We start from the raw sequence: 20756 nt of genomic DNA on the forward strand, positions 1-20756 counted from the left end.
TAAGAAATCCCTAAGCCTCTTTTTAGAATCAGAAAAATCCTGGCTTTCCCAGTGGAAATGCTCCCTTAGAGTATGTAAGGTTTCTCCAAAAGAAAACTCCTCTGGAGGGGAAGTAGAGGGAATAGAGTCCTCTGCATCAGAATCCTCAAAAGTAGATAAGGGCAAATCCAGATCATCAGACGAATCATTAAAATCAGAATCCTGTTCCGAAGATTCATAAACAAATTCAGCCCTAGGTCTCTTAGAAGGGGGGGGGGTTGGCTTCCCCTGATTAGAGTTATAAGATCTTCAGCCATTCTTATCATTTGTTTTTTAGGCATAGAGGCCTGAGCATGCGGCCTGGGTGTCAGTTTCTTAGGCATGGTTCGAGATTTTGGCCTAAATGAAGAAGGAGGCATCGGTTTAATATGCAAGTCTGTAGGCCTGAATACACCCTCAGAAGCCGGTGCCTGCACAGTGGCTCCGGACCCATCCAAGGTACAGACATCAGCAGGTTCCACAGTTGAAGCATCTCGCGGCATACTGGACTCCGAATGGGTCTCAGTAGAGGCCTGCGAGTCAAAAGTAGCGGGTATCAGGGGCTGCGAAAGCGCCTCACTGAGTACCGGCGAACTGGCGACTGGCTTAGGAGAAGCGTCGTCGGCAGCTTTGGACCTCGGCAGCCTGTCTCTGCCTTTATCTTTGCGTTTTTTCAGAATCCCGGTAGTCAGAAGGCTAACCCACGACATTTCTGGATAATTAAACAGAGAACCAAAATATTTAGAAGCGAAAATATACAGACGACTGAGAGTGCGCTGTTTAAATAAAGCACAAAACAGACAGCAAGGCACGTTGTGGTCAGGGCTTAGGCAAGGATTACAGTACAAATGAAAATCTTTGTGATGTATTTGCTTTCCACAAGTAATGCAATTATTAACTTTTACTGACATCGGTAAGGAGCAAGAAAAAGTTTCCCCAATGGGGTACTTAACTTTAGTTGAAGACTTTGGCTCTGAAACTCGAAAACGAAAATTTCAGGAGTCGGCCGACCGGCACTTGCGAACTGCTTCTGCTTTGGGCACCGCACAGCAAGAAGACAGATGTAATGGCGTCGGCTGCATGTTTTATACCCCTGCCGACCTGATGTCCTGGAAGAAGGGACAGCAACCGATGCAGGACCCAAGACTGAGGGCTACTGCAAAGCAGATAACCCCAAATGTAATGGCTGCAACAGTGAGACACGAAGAATATACAATTAACCTGCTAAACATGTAATTAGAATTGCTACTCTCATTGTAGGTTCACTGACAGAGCACAGCTTGGAAGTGGATGACAAAATGGTAAGGAGGAGGCTGGACAGCCTTTGAATCCAGGAGACAAGATGGAAGAGTACTGTAGCAAAGCTACTTGGCTTGGGATCCAGAATCTACTGCTCAGGAAGACATACTAGAAATTGTATAGGAATTGTGGTGAAAGAGAGGCTTTAGAAGACAGTGATTGATGTATCAGAATTAGTGAAAGAATAAAGTTAATCAGACTCTAGTGTATTCATAATCTCAGCCTATGTCCCGCAGGAGGGCTGTGATAGTGGGGAAAAGAGTACATTCCGTAAGCTGTTGTAAGATCTACTGTTGACAATGGGGGACCTCAGTGCACATACTGGGACAGACATTAACAGGATACAAGGACTGCTTTGGTCCACATGGGTGGGGCACAACAGGAATAGAGGAGGAGAGGCCATTCTAGACTTATGTCTGGCAAATGTCTTGATGGTGGCCAACACATGGTTCAGCAAGGAGGATAGTCACAAGATCACACATAAGAGTGGACAATCTGCAACTGAGGCAGACTTCCTCCTAGTACAGAAAGGGCACTGGGATAGAAGCAGTAATTGCAAAGTCATCCTCAGCGAAACAGCTCACAGCATAAACCACTGTCTGCCACAATCAACTGCAAGAAGTGGTCAGAGAAGGCTCTATGGTCAACAGAGACTAAGCTGAAGGCCTGCAAGGTGATTGGAGAGAAAGCACAGGAGTTCAAGGAATTACTCAAGGTTCTAGTACTTCAGATTGAGAAGGAAATAGGTGGAGTTGAAGAATGGTAGAGCCTCCAAACAGCATACATGAAGACAGAACAGATACACAGCTGAGCCAGGTATGGAAGTAAGGTACATAAAGAAAGCTGGTGGTGGAATACATTAATCTAGGAAGTCATTAAAAGAAGTGAGGAGTGCAGGAAAAAGTGGAATACAGAAAAGATGGACCAGGCTAGGAAGGAATACTGGTTGGCTAACAAAGAGACAAAGACAGGAGTTGTAATAGCAAAGAACCAGGCATCAGAGGCACTCTGACTTCTGGAAAGTGACTCAGTAAACTGCACAAAAACTATCAGGTTGCAAGGCAAAGATAAAGAAGGTAGTCAGGCACTCTTCATAAGGGTGGACAGCAACAACCTTCACACCGGTCCACAGGGTGTACAAAACAGTGATGTGACCAGTACTACTGTACGATACAGAAACCCCGGGCAGTAAAGCCAGAGCAGTCAAGGAAGCTTGAAGTGATGGAGACAAACTGCCTGAGACATGCTGTAGAATGCACACTGTGGGACAGATGAAGAAATGAGGACATTAGAGCCCAAGTAGCTCCAAATGCAGAGAAGATCAAAGAGAACAGATTGTAGTGGTCTGGGCACATATACATAAAAGCAGAAGACCATCTGGTGAAGATGATTTGGGACACTCAGGAAGAAGGCAAGAGAAAACAAGTGCATCCAGCAAAGAGATGGATCAATTATGAAATACCTGTGACAGTGCGGCACAGCTGTCAAGGAAGGTAAAAGTACAGCACTGAATCGAGAGATGGTGACTGCTGGCAAGACACCTTGATACCACATACAAAATGGGAAAAAGGGGGATGAAGATAAAGACCAGATGTACTCCAGACAATGAAAATGTTTAATAATTCTAAAAGTGACTCTATAGCACTTGTATTAAAAATACTCTAAATGCAACAAATTAATAATAAAAAAAGGAACACATTAAGTTTACAATCATTTAAGTTTTCAAAGTTAAACAAGGTCATGATATAATTTCAAAGTAAAACGGGCTTGGTAATGAAAATACATAACCTGACTGGTAAAGGCAATAATCCACATACTTACATCTGCAAATTTATGGTTCCTAAAATGAGACTTGTTGCACTTGAGCAGTTGTACAGCCAGATTACAGTCTAATCGGTAGCGCTCCTAGAATACAAACACAGATGTATTTGTTGCGACTTCAAGCATGTGAACATGGTTTAACAATTTGTAATGATGAATGACCAAAATTAATTTTTTACTCAAAACATAATGTTTAGCATAACTGAAGGACAAAATAACAGCCCTGATCTAATAAAATGAACTAAACCGATGATGGATTCTGTTCGTCTTGTTTTAGAAAAATCTCTATTCAAGGTTTTTCTGGACATAGTTACTAAATCTCTTAATTCTTTGCTTTTTCCATTTGTTTTAATTTGCAGTTTCTGCTTTTAAGAAAATTGTGTGCACGTGTGTGAACCTATCCACAGGTAAACAAGTGCATGTCAATGACACAGGTGATGAAACTACACATTAGCATTCAAAAACCTAACTTTACAAAGTTTTTCAACAACCTTAGAATCTCCCTCTCCATTCCACAAAACTCACTCAAACATTATGTATGACACACCACTGTTATAGTCTGTACCATACTCCAAAACTAAATAAAGTGCATGCAAACCAAACTACTCGCTAAAGGGAATGCGGTGGTAATATGACAGTGAACACTAATGAAAACATTTCTAAGAGAAAAAACTCAGAAATGGGCATGAGTTTCAATTAGACAAATTACAAAATGGTAACTGAGCAAAAAATGTCACAATAAGATAAGTCACTGGTAAGATTACCACCAGCCTAAAAATGTTCTAAATATCAAAGACTTTACAATTTTGTACATTAAGTTTAATTATGGATCTATGTAAAATAAATGAAAGTTATGTACTTACCATAATAATAGACATGCAAGACCAGGCTTACCTTCCTTGCTCTCTAGTACTTGAGGCGGGCAGAACTCGGGCAGTTCAACACCAAAAACTTTCCCAGGCCACCTACCTCCTCCTCATTGCCACAAGTCTGAGTACAGAAGGACCCCTCTTCAGGCATGTTAGCCCATGGAAGGAAGAACACGAGGAAAAAAGAAACAGAGGTAGGAACCTAAATTTCTCAGGAAGTACTTCCAAAGTCACATCAGAATGGTAGTGGGAAGGATGAGAGTCATATATGAAAAGATAGACCTAGTTCTGCCAATCAGTTATGTTACATATATAACTTATGTATGTGGAAGGACTGGACCTTCTTTCACAGCTGTGGCCTGGTTGGGGGATGCAGATATAGAACAATGTATGAAAGCTCCAAGTCAAAATACATTTGATGTAATCATTCACATTTGCTTTTTCACTTCTGACAGCAACCCAGACAGATCTCTGGAGAATGGAGAATGGTGAATGCACACACTGCCCACAGCCCCATTCACTTGTAGTTATTTATTTATTTTTTTAAACTTTTTATGATAATCAGTGTGGGGGTGGAGTGCCATATAGTACAGCAGCAAGTGGAAATACATTATGTAGTATTTAACCACTTTTGGCAATCACACGAGACATGATTGCCAAAAGTGGCTGTTTGTATGCAGGTGTGACTGGCCAAGCATAAAATCAAAGGAAAAGTACACAATTCATGCAAAACAATCAGAGATATGACTAGTTTGAGGGGGATGGTGTGTGTGTGTGCGTGTACGTACAGATATGTCAATAAACAAGAGGTTGAACTATATCATTCCAGCCATTGCATATTTCATTTTCTTCACAGTCAAAGCCGTACACAGAAGGTAGCATCTTTTGGGGAAGGGGTGAGAAGGAATGCTGCATGTGAAAACACAGGGCCATTATTTCAGTCAATCTTGAATAAAAATTGTATGACTTGTTGGGAGTAAGTGTACATGTCTACAAAAAATATTTCAACTTACTACTGTTAAACACCTTTACTGAATCATCACTTGTGACATAGGCAAATTTACATTTATACAAAACTAATCAAATTGTATTAAATTAACAAACATTACACTTCACATATATTGCTACATATAACCTAAGCAACATTACATAAATTATTCAAGTCCTGCTCTCCCCCTTTTTTAAACAAGAAACATTTTTATTAAACCATCACTTATGACATAAGCAATCATACATTTATAAAAATGAAAACAAACCACACTGACAGTCCTAGTTGCAAGCATTGTACATCACAAACCATACTGACATACTCCCAGTTGCAAACATTATACATCGCTTATAATCTACCCAATCATTTTCAATCAAACCTTACATAGCTCATTTAAGTCCTGCCTTTTTTAAACCTCATTCCTCTCCTGTATGTATTGTTCCCACAATTCCCAGTTTTTTTCCCTATGTTGTCTGCTCCTACCTCTTTTCTAAACATCTTAATTCCAGTTGTTTTCTCTGTTACTATATTGACTACTTCTAATACAGTTGGTTTAGATTTTGATTTCCACTTTCTAGTAATTGCTTTTTTGGCAGCCACCATAATTAGACACAGCAAGGCCTTACCATATCTAGGCAATTCAGATTCTGGATCATAGCTCAGAAAAATAATCCACTTGGTCACACCAATCCGACCACCCAGCATCTCTGACAGTGCATCCCGCAGGGAATCCTTAAAGTCCGCCAACCCACTGGACTCCCAGAAAATATGTTCCCAAGTACCTCTTTTCTTCCCTATCACACCACCATTTATTGTCTAATTCTCTGAAGTCTAATTGGGGTATAAAAATAGCTATGTAAATATTTCCAAGCAAAAATCCTAAATCTTCATGATTTTGTTGCATACTTGGGAGACGCATATATATATCCTCCCATTGTTTCTTTGTGAATTACTTATCCAATCTCTCTCCTCGATCCTTTCTAACCTCCACTGATTGATTCTTACAGTTATCATGCTATATTTTATATGCTTCACTAATTATTCCTTTTTTTAATGGCAGCTTCTGCACTAGATTCTACTGAAAACTCTGATATCAGTCCTTGACAATGAAGGCAATCTCTAACCTGCAGTCCAAATAAATTATTGGCCTCTTCCATTTCTATTACTTTCCCCTCTCTAGTTATTTGCTCCCAAATACCATGGTTCCCTTGCCAGTTTTCTCCAATAAATTCTAGTCCCCTCTTGCCTAATGTGTGTATCCCTAATTACAGTCATCTCTATCAACATAATCTCCTTTCTCCATTCCAATGTTGGCTTAGTTCTTAGAACACTTTCTGCTGCTTTATGGATGTAAAATTCTGTACGACTATTGTTATTCTCCTTAAAGACCTGCATCCAAAATCCCAGTCTCTCCCTGTTTCTTAACCTCCTCCCCTTTCAACAGTATCCCTTTTCCACTTTGAATTATAGTTTTCTGCTTGTGATATGCATCAGAGCCTTAACTGTGCACCTTTGAAATACCCCTTCAAATTGAGTAATCCCAATCCACCCTGCTCTACTAGAAGAATCAACTTATCGCGCTTGACTCTTTCCATCTTCCCCTCTCAGATAAAGTCCTTCCGCTCTTTATTAATTGCTATCACAACTTCTCCTCTGGTTGACAAAAATATGAATGACTAGAGGGACTAAAAACAATTGGACTGCTTGTATCTTACTATCGATATAAATTTCCATTTTCTCAGTTTTTGTAATTTATTTTGTTTAGTCTCTTCCCATATATCTTTAGCTGCCACACCAGAATAATTTTTAATATATACTCCTAAATACTTTATTTTATTATGTCCCCATAAATACGGATATTGCTGAACAAATTCATGTGTGGGTAAATAATTTACTGCTATTGCCTTTGTTTTAGCTTCATTAATTCTGTATCCTGAAAAGATCTGAAACTGTCTCAAAATGTTCCACAACACTAACGTCTTTCTGGTTTTGTCAGGTATAAAATAATATCCATCTGCAAAATACAGCCAAGCTTTTCTTGACTACCATACCAATGATATCCTTGAATTTCTGAGTCCCTTGTTTTCTTTGTCAGTGGTTCTAAATATAATGCCAACAACAAATGGGAAAGAGGACCACCCTACCAGGTTCGCCTGCTCAAGCAGAAATTATCAGAGAGCACCCCACCCACTTTAACTTTTGCCTCTGATCTCTCATGTATCCTAATCAACCTTATAATTTTTTCAGGAAATGCAAATGCTTCCACTGCCCTTGCTCAAAGTCCCGTCTTACTCTGTCAAATGCTTTCTCTGCATCAAGACCAAGCAACAATGGTAATTTTTGTACATTCTGCTTCCTTCTGGATCATCAATGTTCTATTAATGTTGTCAAATGTTTGCCTCCCACAAAACCACACATCAATACTGGCATTACTTTTGTCTTTCTTATAGCCATTATAGACATGAACACTTTATAGACATGGTTTAGTACTGAAATGGGCCTGTATGAAGCTGGGTCTGATGAATCTTTACCAACTTTAGATATTACAGCTACCACTGCTTCCTTCCAGGATGCTGGTACTTCTCTTAAAATTGTGTTAAACAAAACCTTCCACATATTTCAGTTTTTTCCCCTCCTAGCTTCCAAACTTCCACAGGAATACCATCCATTCCTGAGGATTTTCCTCTAGATAGGTTATACATCACAATTTTTATCTCATCTCCTCCTATGCTAACCATTAGTGGTGACAGCTCTTTCGACTTTCTGTTGCCTGAGTTGTTGTGCTAAAAGTTCTTGTGCTTTACTGATATCAAAAAACAGTTGCTTAACAGCAATCTTTCTAAACTCATGCATAATACTGAGGTAATCCCTTATTTTCTGCTTAGCATTCTGCAGTTGATACTCCTCTTGTTCTGAGATTCCCCATATTCTGCAATACTTTAACACTTGTCAGCCCTTCTAAAGAATTCTTGTTACTTCTTAACCACAGCTCCCCTTCTCTTATTTCCACCCTATTTTTAAACTCCACCTTAATTTTATCCCACTCCCTAGCTGTATTTTCAGAAGAAATTTCTATCCTCTCTAATAGCTCCTGAATAATCTCCACTACTCATTCCTTAAATTCCTCTCTTTTCAACAGATAGGTGGGAAAACCAAAGTGTTTCACTTATTTCATTACCCTTGTGTTTTTATTTTAGTTACTATTGGCACATGATCTGAAATCTAGTTATTGGGTACATATCAAAACCTTCAATTAAATGCACAAGTTCCTGTGAAATGTAAATTCTGTCTAGCTTAGCCCAGTTTTTATATCTTGAGAAATTATATGTAAACTCACTCTGATGTCCTATTACCGAATTCACATCTTCCATGCCAACTATTTTCATACATTTCTTGAAATATCTACCCTCCTTTGTTATACTTTCCCTTCTGTGTCCTCCAGACAAATCTTCACTGTTGAAAATCACATTTTAGTCCCCACCTATAAGTAATATTCCTTGCTGAAAACTGATTATTTCTCCCAGAATTTCTTAAGCTCCGCTACAACAGTTTCAGGTGCAATATAAACACATGCCAGTATAATCCTCCTCTCTTGCCACTAGCCCCTTAGCACTACAAATCTGCCATTATCTTTTTTATCCTCTTCTATCACTACTGGAGCTCCTCTTGCAATTAATATAAGTACTCCTCCTTTTCCTTTGTCCCATGTATTCTGCTGAATAATCAAACATTCTTTTATCAAATTCACGTTTAGTTCTTTCTAAGAATGTTGCCTCCTGTAACATAGCTATTTGCACTCTACATTTTAATATAGTTCACCACTCTTTCTTTTTTGTATTTATCTGTGAGACCACTGACATTTAAAGATGTTACAGGAAGCATCATTGCATTAAAAAGTTATTATTACAACCTTTAATGGAGAACATCTTACCAATAGCCCACTAAACCCTATTATCCTAATACTAACACACAAATCTATGTACATCTTCAAATACTGACCCCTGAATACTTTCAGAGAACATTATGTCCTAGCTAATTTCTCTTCTCAGTTTTTTTACTTCAGCCAATCACTCTCCACCAGTCTGTAGCCAGTTTCACTTTATCAGATTGTCTCCATGGAAACATTAAGACCAGCTGCAGAACTGCTACTCAGCATACATGGTTTTGCTAGAAAAAAGCCTCATAATATTCAATATTTTTTTTCATTTACTTGCTTACTCTTAAAAACTTGTTACTAAATCAGTCTAAGGTCCTTAATCCAGTCATTTTCCCATGCAAGAATGAGAAAAAGTACATTAATTTTTCTTTTGTCATGCTTTTTTAACCGCACTTTTTTCATTGCACTGCCTACATCTCTTAAAACTGGAGAGAGAGAGAGAGAAGGGAGAAATAAAAAACAGCAGCACCTGTTTACAATCTGCATTACACTTAAAAATAACTGAGAAAACCTTATGCTACAGCATGCAAAGAAAACCATACACCACAAAAAGTGCTAACAAATAAATGTATTTGCTTACAGTTAACCTCCTCCCTCCTCTTCCCCTCCACAAAGCATTTTTTGAACATTAAAGCATATGCTGTACTTCATGTTGTTAGTGTCCCCAAGTCCAACAAATTCTGAAAAAGTCCAATATATCCAGATCTGTCATTTCACATACATGATTATTGCATTATAATCCCACATTGGTACTGGTTGTATTACTGTTCATCTCCCTCTCCCAAATCATGTCACTGCTTCATTTTCAACATACTCTCAATTCTTCTAGTCAGCACTTGTGCTTCCATCCTTCACTGCAACATTTTCCATTAAAACACTGGAAAACTTTTCACAGGTACAGTCTCTCTGTGGTCTTTATATTACCAGAAGAACAAGCAGTAGAATCTCTGTTTCACAGTTCACTTTTTGTTGGACAAACTTTTGTATTTCCTCCTTAACATGTACTTCACCAAAAAATGATTTTGTTCCTCCAGGGAAGAATACCTTGAAGATGGCTGGGTACAGCAGTTTGAATCTCACACCAGTGCCTCGACAGTCCCTGAACAGTGGAATAGATTTGCTTCTCTTCTGCCTGGTGTACAATGAGTAAATCATTCTCCACAAACAATCTGCTGTCTCCCACTTTTAGTACTTTGTCCTTCTGCCACAGTTTTGTCAAAATAAACTCCTTTGGCTGGGTAGGATTGTATCTTTACTATCAAAGATCTAGGTTGCTTTCTCTTGGCCAGGTTTGGAGCATACACACAATGTGCCCTTTAAACTAACAATCCTGCTGTGGAATACCAGTCCATTTGCTTATTTGTGCTTTCATAAAAATTAATGCAGTCTGTTCCTTCCAGCTTCTCTGGTACAGCTGAAAATCTCAGGTTTTCCCTACGTGCTCTGTCCTCTAATTCTATTAATTTTTTAAACATCTCTTCCTGAGTCTCATTCAGCCAGCCTTTTCATCATTTTGACCTGTGATATTTACAGCTTTGTCACCTCATCTAAATATTTCTTTAAAGCCTTTTCCATTTTTCCAGCCTTTTGTTGCGTGTGTTGATACACTCTAATGTTTCATTTATTTTAACCAGGTCTGTGTGCAGTTGTCTTGTATCTTCCGGTAGGTTACTTGAATTCATGCATGGAGATTGCATTGCTTTTCTTTGCTGGACAGCTGCAAAACTTCTCAGTCAGTGTTTCTGCCTCACTTTTTGCAGCAGATTTTTTTTCCAGGTCATCTACTTCTTTTTCCCCCAGTATCCAGGCAGTACACTTACTAGCCAGTTACTGAAATTTATCCATAAACACAAGTCTACTGGCCTTCTCTGCTCAGTTAATATTTTCACACCGAGTAACAGCTTCATTCTAGCTCTCCCAATGTGCAGCCATCTTGGAAGTATTGTAGTAAGTTGAAATATGTTACTCTGGCCATTGTGTGCTTTGTTTTCTTCTCAGTAAAACATTATACAGAATGGGTGCATTTGGGGTGGCAGGTGATGCATTAAAACAAATGGCAGTTACAAGACCACATCTGAATGATTATTGATATGGTTTGTTGGGGAACAGTTTTCATCAAACATCATGGATATTACCATTTATGCAATTCTTTCATAGTAAAAAGTTAGTGCACCCTTTTGGATGGGACACGTTCCACTAGGATAGTACAGTATGTGTGTTTTATACCAAAGTAAGTAAAAGTCCCTGAATTATTTTATTATGAACTGCCTTTGGGAACCGACAAAGTAAGACAGTAAATCTAATATTTCAGAGGGCTTTTGTTATCGCAGTCTGGCACTATGCTTGGTTTCTACCTTGGGGTATTTCAATTCTGCACAAATGGCAGGGTAAAACCAAGACCAGAATATACCATTTTTTAAGTTCCTATTTTGTCTTTTGTCAGAAGAAAAAAATCTTATACGTTTTACCAGAAAAAAATAGTAAAATTGTGTACACTTAGCATAAATGTAGATGTTCGAGTGTATTCACTGCTGCAGTCATCACACTTGGGTTATCCTGCCAGGGGTAGCCCTCAGTCGGCCCAAATACCAGACGTTTAATATTTCTGCATCGGTTGCTGTCGCTTCAGGATGGATGTCAGGAGTATAAAAACAGGCAGCTGATACCATTACATTAGTTTTTCTTGCCCCAAATGTTAGGAGCCCCCAAACAGGGAGCTACGTTATGGTAGAAAAACATCACCAGTAAAAAACAAATACCAGTAGCCCTGTAAGGTGTTAGAAAGAGAGAGAGACAAGGGGACTGGAGGTGGGAAGCCAGGACTGCAACAGTGAATACACTCAAACATCTACATTTATGGTAAGTGTACATAAGTGTACTATGTTCTTCATGTTTCACTGTTGCAGTCATCACACTTGGGTTGATTCCCAAAGCTGAAGAATGGGTGGAGGTAGTCAAGAAGAGTTTGAGCTGGCTAGTATGCCCTGCAGGACTGCTGTTGCAAAGCCCGCCCTGGATTTGGAAAAGATAGGCAGGTGGTAATGCTTGGTGAAGGTACGAACAGAACTCCAAGTAGCAACTTCCAGAATGTCCCTGGTAGGGACTCCTCTGAGAAAGGCTGTAGAGGTTGAAGTTGCCCTAGTGGAATGTGTTCTGACCCCCCCGCGGGGTGATTTCCCCATGGTGTTTGTAGCAAAAATTGATACAGTGTGCTATCCATTTGGAGACGGCTTGTTTTGATATGGCTTTGCCCTCTGCCCCTGGTGCAAAACTGACTAGTAACTGGTCAGATTTCCTGAAGGGCTTAGTCCTATCCAGGTAGAATCTGAGCTGTCAGTGCACATCTAAGGAGTGTAGGATCCTTTCACCCTTATGAGGATTAGGGAAAAAGGTGGGCAAATGGATAGATTGGTTGAGAGCCACACTGGATACCACTTAGACACCACTTTAGGCATAAAAGTGGGGTTAGTCCTGAGGGAGACCCTGTCAGCATGAAAAATAATGAAGGGTTCCACAGCCATAAGTGCCTGTAGCTCAGACACTCTTCTAGCTGAAGTGATGGCCAGAAACAAGGCTGTTTTCCAAGAGAGGAATTTTAACTCTGCTGACGCTGCAGGCTCAAAGGGGGGTAAGCGTGAGCTTTACCAACACAAAGTTAAGGTCCCAAGCAGGGGTGTGGCTTCTTCTTGGTGGCCTTAAGTTGTTAGCCCCTCTCAGGAACTGTTTGATGAGAGGGTGAGAGAAGAGAGGTGGCTCAGGGCTGTAATGAGCCAAGATGGCAGAGGCATGGATCTTAATGGAAGAGCAGGACAAGCCTCTGTGGAGTAGGTCTGCTAGGTAATCCAGGATGAGAGGCAAGGAGGGTTGTGCTGTATCCACTCCTTTAGAGTGAATCCTGGAACAGTACCTTTTCCACTTACCAGCATAGGGTTTCCTTGTACTGGGTCGTCTGGCTTCACGTATGATATCCAGTACCTGCTTGCTTAAGCTGGCCACTGGAGGAGAATTCAAGGAATAAGCCAAGCTGCAAGGTTCAGGGTCTGCAAATGTAGATGCAAGATCTGTCCCTCCTGCTGAGTCAGGAGGGTAGGGATCTGGGGTAGGTGCCATGGTGGCACAGGTGATAGACTGCGCAATAGTGGGTACCAGTGTTGTAATAGCCAGTCTGGGGCAATCGATTGCCCGTGGTCTTTCCTGCCTTATCTTGAGTAGTACTCTTGTAAGAAGAGGCAGAGAGGGAAATGCATAGATTGAGAGGTTTGCCCACTGGAAGGATAGGGTATCCACTTTTCAGGCCTTGCTGTGAGGTAACCTGGTGCAAAATTTGCTGAGCTGATGGTTATAGGGGGAGGCAAATAGGTCCACTTTTGGATATTCCATTTCTGGGTCAGAAGGCTGAAGTTGTTGTGGTCTAAATGTCACTTGTGTGGGTCTAGGAGATTTCTGCTTAAGTTGTTTGCCAGAGAGTTTTGTTTGCCTGGCAGGAACTGAGCTTGTAGGTAAATATGCATGGCTGAGGCAGTGTTCCACAGGGTCATGGCTAAACCTGCAAAGTGGATAAGAGTGGGCCCCCTGCTTGTTGATGTACCACATCACTGTGGTGGTGTTTTTTATTAGAAGGGGCTCCGGTGAGAGTAGGGACCAGAAAGCTGTCAGAGCATGCTCAACAGCTAGCATCTCTTTTTGGTTGATGTGCAGATGAATTTGGTTTGGGCTCCAGTGGCCCTGAATGCACCTGCCATCCAGATGTGCACCCCAGGCATAGTCTAAGGCATCTGTGGTTAGGGTCTGGGTGGCATGGGGTTGTGTAAAGGAAAGGCCCTTGTTGAGTTTGCATGCTGCGACCCACCAAAGAAACTCTTTCCATAGACAAGGTATTATAGGTATGATAGTTTCCAGGTCCTGAGAATGTTGGCACCAAAGGCTTTTTAAGTACCACTGAAGTTTCCTCATATGCAGTCTGGCATATGGAATTAGCAGAATGCAGGAGGCCATGAACCCTAGAGCCTGCAGGATTTTCCTGGCAGATAGCTGGGTTCTGGTGGCCATTTGAGTGAAGTAGCCGGTCAAATAGGCTTGTTTTTCTGGAGTAAGGAATGCCATCTGGGAAGCTGTGTCCAAGCTTGCTCCCAGGAATACAATTTTTTGACTGGGGACTAGTTTGGATTTCTTTTCGTTGATAGTGTACCCCAGGGAGGTTAGAAGGTCCTTTACAAATGTCAGGTGCTGAAACAGCTTTTCCTGACTGTCTGCCTGAATCACGCAATCGTCCAAGTAAGGGTAAATATTAATCTTTTTCTGTCTGCAATAAGCAATGGCTGGAGCCCGGCATTTTGTGAAAACTCTGGGAGCAGTAGATAAGCCAAAGGGAAGTGCAGAGAACTGATTATGCATAGATCATGCCCTGAAACATAGGTATTTCCTGCACAAGTCCCTGATATGGATGTGCAGATAGGCCTCCTTTAGGTCTAGGGTGTCTAACCAGGCATCTTTGGTCAGCATAGCAAGAAGCTGCTGTAGGGTGAGCATTTTTTAGAATGGATAGATCTAAGATTGGGCGCCAGGTGCCCTCTTTTCTGGGTACCAGGAAAAGTCTGGAATAAAAACCTTGGCCTATCTGTTCTGCAGGAAAAGGCTGAATTGCCCTTATGGAGAGCAGGGACTGAACTTGGTTTTGTGCCTCTGCCCACTGGTTTGGGGGAAGGTCTGAGAACCCTTTTGGGGTTGGCAGCGTGTGGAAATAAAATTTGTACCCCTGGGATACTATGTTGAGGGCCCATCGGCCGTTGGTGATGGAGGTCCAGTTTTTTGTATGGTGGGCAAGTTTTCCTCCCAGGGGCACGAGCAACTGGGCAGAGGTGAGGAGTGAAACTTAGAAGTCATTGTGAATTCTTTCCGTAAGGGGGTGGCTTAGCACTCCCTATTTTAGAAGTGGAGGTAACTCCATTGCTTAGATCTCTGCATACCCTGAGACTGTAATCTGGGGGCGGGGGGTCTGTTTCCCCTGGGTCTAGTTTGAGATGGCCTTGAGGGGGCTGGAAAGGACCAATGTTTCGAGGGGCAATGCCTACTAAATCTTGGAGGCTGCACTTGCAAAAAATCTTTGTCTGCATAGACTTGGCCTTTTCTTGCATCATTTTTAAAACCTCTTCCGCTTTGGTGCCAGATTGCCCGTGTTCAGAGGAGCGTCCAATAATTTTGATTTAACATGGTCTGACAAGATCTGCTCCTTAAGCCAGGCATGTCTTCTAAATACAGAACCTATGACTGCTGCCCTGCAAGAAGCCTCTAGGGAGTCAAACCCACATTGCAGGGTATGTTTGCTGACTTGGCTTGCAGAATACATAAGCTCCTGTAAATCTTTATTTTCTGCACAGTCAGGAAAGGTAGATAATTTTTGCTTATTAAGTTCCATAGTATGTTGCTGGTATTTCAGCATGTGGAACTGACAATTCAATGCTCTACTGGCGAGAGTTGCAGGTGTGTATAATTTTTTACCCCATCTGTCTAAAGCTTGAGAATCCCTGTCCGAAGGGGTGGGATTCTTAGCTGCAGTAGCTTTTATTCCTTTAGGTCCTTGGGAGATGACCTCTGAGTCAGCAGAAGGATTTTTGAAGACTAATTTGTGAGAGTCAGGGACTCTATAGTACCTGCCCGGTTTCCTTGGAGCAGGGGCTAAAGTATCACGAGTTAGACTGAATTCCATAAAGACATCATCCACAACATCCAGAACAGGAGGGATAGCTAAGGGTCTGTGCTGTGGTAAGTCTTAAAATTCCCTGAGCCTCTTTTTGGACTGAAGATAATCCTGGCATTCCCAGTGGAAATGCTCTCTCAATGTATGTAGGGTTTCACCAAAAGAAAAATCTTCAGGAGGGAAGGCTGAAGGAATGAATTCCTCTGCATCTGAATCCTCATAGCATGTCTTCATATTCAGACACCTCAGCATCGGACTCTTGGTCAAATATAGCTGCTGGAGATAAGTCTCTTTCTTTTAAGCAAGGAATGGCTGGCTTCCCCTAATCAGCATGATCAGGTCTTCTGTCATTTTAAGCATCAAAGATTGTGGCAAGGAAGCAGGCGCTTGAGTTTGGGTGGTCGTTTTTTAGGCGTAGCTCATACTCTTGGCCTTAGAAACTCGGTAGTTTTAGAAAGAACTGAAGATGCGAAAGAAGTCGTCTGTTTCTGTCGAATATTGGTAATGCAAAGAACTTCCTCAGAAGCCGGCGCTTGCACAGTGGCTCTGGATCCATCCAAGGTAGAGACATCCGCAGGTTCCGTAGTCAAAGAGTCTTGCTGCATACCGGACTCTGAACGGGTCTCAGTAGAGGCCTGTGAATCCATCGAAGTGGGCATCAGGGGGTGCGAAAGCGCCTGAGTACCGTCGAACTGGCAACTAGCCAGAAGCGTCATCAGCAGTTTTGGACCTGTGCGGTCTGTCTCTTGTCTTTATCCTTACATTTTTTCAGATCGGTAGTCGGATGGCTTACCGAAGCCATTTCAGAATACGGAGATTGAGTGTGAAAATATTTAGCAAAAATAAACTCCCGACGACGAATAGTTCGGGCGTTGAACAAAGCAGAAAACTGACAGCGAGGTACGTCATGTTCTGGGCCTAAACAGGTGATGCAGTAAGAATGGAAATCTCAGTGTGGTATATTGCTTACCACAAGCGAGACAATAAAGGATCCCCAACGGGGTACTTTGCTTTAGAAGACTTCAGGATGATTCAATTTCGGAAACGAAAATTCAGGTAGCAGCCGACCGACACTTCTTTGAACTGCTTCTGCTTTGGGCTCCTCGGCAAGAAAGACTGATGTAATGGTGTCGGCTGCATGTTTTTATACCCCTGATGACTTGACATCAGTCCTGAAGTGACAACAACTGACACAGAAATACTAAGCCTCTGGTATTCGGGCCGACTGAGGACTACCCCTGGCAGGATAACCCAAGTGTGATGACTGCAACAGTGAAACACGAAGCTCATCAGCTCCAATATGGCATGGCTACAATGTCATTTATTCTGCAGCTAAAGCTGTGCAGTCAAATTCAGAGGTGTGGTGCAGTGGAAGCTCTGTGATTAGAATTGCAGTCAAGTGTGTTTTACAGCGAAGTACCTAGTTGTTACTACTTGAACATGTTTGGAAATCTCAATGGGGCATACATTCTGCATTAAAGACAGGCACTAGTTGACACTGGAAGCTCTGTGGTCAGAACTGCAGACTTAGGTGTGCTTTGTACAGAATCTTCTGTTGTAATGGCCTCGAAGTAGTGTATGGAAATCTCAAAAGAAGACAGAGGTCTAGCATGTTAAAGACAAGCCCCAATGTTTTAGTTGATGTGCCTTTATTACCAGTTTGATATTTTGCATTATATTCGGTTTTCATTGCGAGTGCTGTGGTAAACTCAGTATGCTAAGTGAAATAAGGACATAAAATATTTTTCCCAAGTTCATAAGAGGTTATTAGGTTAGTGCCCCTACAGCCTTTAAAGCCTATCCATGTTGATCTCGTATTGCCCCAACTGTCCCTGGCTAGATGGATGGACTTTGCAGATCAGCACAGACTACCAATCCATGAGGAACATGGGTGCCACCTCCAGGATTAATTTGCATTCACTCATCCATTTGTCCACGTTGTGTTTGAAGAGGGTCACTGAAGAATTGTGCTTCACATAAACTGGAAGTTTATTCCAGTGCAGCAGCAATCTCAGGGAGATATACTTGCCTCTCAAACATGTTCTGTTAATGTCACTGGCAAGGCTGAGATCTCTACTGACAGCGACTCTAGTGCCATCTGATTTGTGGCTGTGCAGCATTTTCAACAGGTCATATTCACACACTACCCTGTAGGCTAGGCACGTCACCTCTCAGCAGCCTAGATGATGCAGAGCACAGTGACAGGCCTTTCAGTCTATCTTCATAGGTCATGGTTTGGATGCCCTGTATTTTCTTAGTAAGAAATCTCTGTGGTCTATCCAGTTGCTGCAGGTGTCTGGCGAGATACATGCAGAAGGGAGCAGTGTACTGTATTAATGGTCTTGTTAGGGTTGAGTAATGTGGGGTTATAACATCCTTAGACCTGGATGAGATGCCTTTACTTATGAGATGTGCAATGTCGAAGGCTTTCCTTACCAGCGGTGAAACCTGGTGGCCAAAGTTCAGATTCCTGGCTACCTGTGTTCCCAGATCTCACACAACTGGGTTTGAACTTAGAAGGGTGCTATCAATATTGTAATTAGCTGGGAATTCCACTTTGCCAAATGGGATAAGTACACATTTTTGCATTTAGTTTTAGACCATGACTTTGGCACCATTGCCAAATGGGATAAGTACACTTTTTGCATTTAGTTTTAGACCACAACTTTGGCATCAGTCATTTGTTTGTGTTAGCCCCTCCTGTAATATGTTATCACTAGGGGACTCCACGATTGCACCTAGTTTACAACTATCAGTGAATTTAGTAAGCCAAAAGCCATTTGCTTTAACCTAGACTTCTGAGAAATAGAGTCCAAATAGTAAAAGGCCCAGTACAGATCCTTGCAGTACATCACTGGTGACAGGTCTACTGGTAGAGGTGGAGTCACCAACTCTAATAGTATGTGTTCTGTTGGTGAGCCAATCAGCTACCAGTCTGGTGATGCAAGGGTTAACACCTAGCTGGGAGAGTTTTTCAATGACAACCGAGTGGGGGATTGTGTCAAAGGCTTTGGCTTGTTCCAGATAGGCAGCAGGCATGGTCTTACTTTCCTCCAGTGCTTTGGAGACTTTCTCAAAGTCATCTACCAGGTTCAATAAGCATGATCTACCCTTAACGTAGGCAAACTGGGTTGGGTCTACAGTTTGAAGGTCACCTAAGTCCTTTTTGATATGGTCCATGATGATCCTTTCCATGGCCTTGCAGATGAGGCTGGTTAAACTTATGGGTCTAGAGTTCCCAGGGGATTACTGTTGCTGTTCTCCATTCTGTTGGTACAAAGCCAGTTCTCAGGCTATAGTTAAACAGAATGGCAAGTGCATCAGCTAGGTTTTGTTTAGATGGCTTAGTAAGCAACCTTGGATGTTATTGGCCCCATTGAGGAAGTGTTTTGGCCTTGGAGAGTGCAGATATGAAGATCTCGAGAGATACTAGGTACAGAACTAATGTCAGGTATACTTTGGGGTACGGTTGGTGGGGATGGGGGGTGCAGTTTGCACCAAGTCTGACAGCTAGCAGGTTGGCAATTTCCTCTGGCATAGTGTGAGTGGTACCATCTACTTCTAATTCAACACACAGCTGGCCAGTCCCTTTTAGATTTTGGATGTAGTTAAAGAATGCCTTATGACTGTCCTCGGTTAGGGATTCTACTTTAGCTTCATAATTAGCTTTACAGGACTTTACAAGACTTCTTATAGGTTCATAGGTTCATACTAGGCTATCTGCCGGAGGGCATTTACAAGCCTAGCCCATCGTTTTGTGGCTTACGCCAACCCTTTAGTATGGGGAACTATACCCATTATTTTGCTGTGCCTCTGTCGAGCAGTGACACTGAGGTAATCCCTGGGGTATATCTGCGATCTCCCATCCATTGGTCAAGATTTCTCTTGAACAAGGCCAGCGAGGTGCTCTGCCTCACATGTACCGGGATTTTGTTCCACAGCATAGGGAGTCTTTGGGTGATGAATCTATCCCTCCAGCACGTCCTATTAATAGCCGTGTCGAGGTTTAAGTCTCCCGCCCTTGTGGCTCTGATGGATCTAGATTTTTGAGGTGAAGCATATTCATCAAATCTGGGTTTGACATGGCCTTGTATGTTAGGCAGAGGTCACCTCTGAGCAAGCGTAGCGACTGAATAGAGCTGGAGTTCTTTCAGTCGGGCAGCAGAGGACAGATTTTGAGACCCTTTATCCTTTTGGTGAGGAACTTTGTGGCCTCTCCAGCTGCTGCAAGTGTCGGGTCAGATACATCCCGAATGGGGCATTGTACTCAATCATTGGTCTGATGAGTGATGAGTAAAGGGAGACTATGACCTCCCTTGATCTAGATGAGAATCCCTTCATGATAAGGTGGGCAATGTAGAAGGTCTTCCTAACTACTTTAGCTACATGGGTGTCGAATGACAGACTACTATCAACCTGGGTCCCCAGGTCCCTGATAACTTCTTCTGTGCTCAGTGGATTGCCACCTATTTGGTAGCTAGGGGTAACCTTGTTTTTCCCAAAGGGTATGACTATGCATTTTTGGCATTTAACTTCAGGCCGTGGCTCTGGCACCAGTTATCCGTTTCTGTGAGACCCTTCTGAAGGATATCTGTGTCAGATGTGTTTTCTACTATGGCGCCCAGTTTGCAGTCATCTGCAAACTTTGTCAGCCATAACCCTCCTGTGTTTGCTTGTACTTGGAAAAGTAGATGCCAAACAAGAGTGGGCCCAGGACTGAGCCCTGTGGGACACCACTTGTGACAGGTTTTGAGTCTGACATGGCGCCAGCAACTCTGACCCTGTGGGTTCTGTCACTCAGCCAGTTTGCAACCCATCTTGTGATGTATGGGTTAACATTTAAGCTGATGAGTTTTTCAATGATACCCGAGTGGGGTATTGTATCGAAGGCCTTAGCCAGATCGAGGTAGGCTGTATGGACTGCCTTTCCTCGTCAATGGCTTTGGTGACTGTTTCAAGAAGTCAACCAAGTTTAAAAGGCATGATCTGCCTTTGACAAAGCCAAACTGGGTTGGATCCAAAGTCTGCAAATTCCTATGTCTTTATTTATGAGGTCCATTATGATCCTCTCCATGGCTTTGCAGATAAGGCTTGTCAAGCTAATGGGCGGTAATTTCCAGGGTCGGT

At 42.1% G+C, this 20756-nt stretch overlaps 1 protein-coding gene across 3 annotated transcripts in view; it reads right to left on the reverse strand.

Annotated features, from left to right (window-relative positions):
* Positions 1-20756, reverse strand: part of TJAP1 (tight junction associated protein 1) — a 1031177-nt gene that overhangs the window by 136256 nt on the left and 874165 nt on the right. For all 3 annotated transcript variants that reach the window (XM_044061070.1, XM_044061061.1, XM_044061052.1), the window contains exon 8: positions 3139-3222. In XM_044061070.1, the coding sequence (XP_043917005.1) occupies positions 3139-3222 (84 nt within the window). The remainder of the gene's footprint in view (positions 1-3138; positions 3223-20756) is intronic.

Source organism: Protopterus annectens, chromosome 1.part0, assembly GCF_019279795.1.
Source record: "Protopterus annectens isolate FY-2018-M chromosome 1.part0, PAN1.0, whole genome shotgun sequence".
In the NCBI taxonomy this organism is placed as follows: domain Eukaryota; kingdom Metazoa; phylum Chordata; order Ceratodontiformes; family Protopteridae; genus Protopterus; species Protopterus annectens.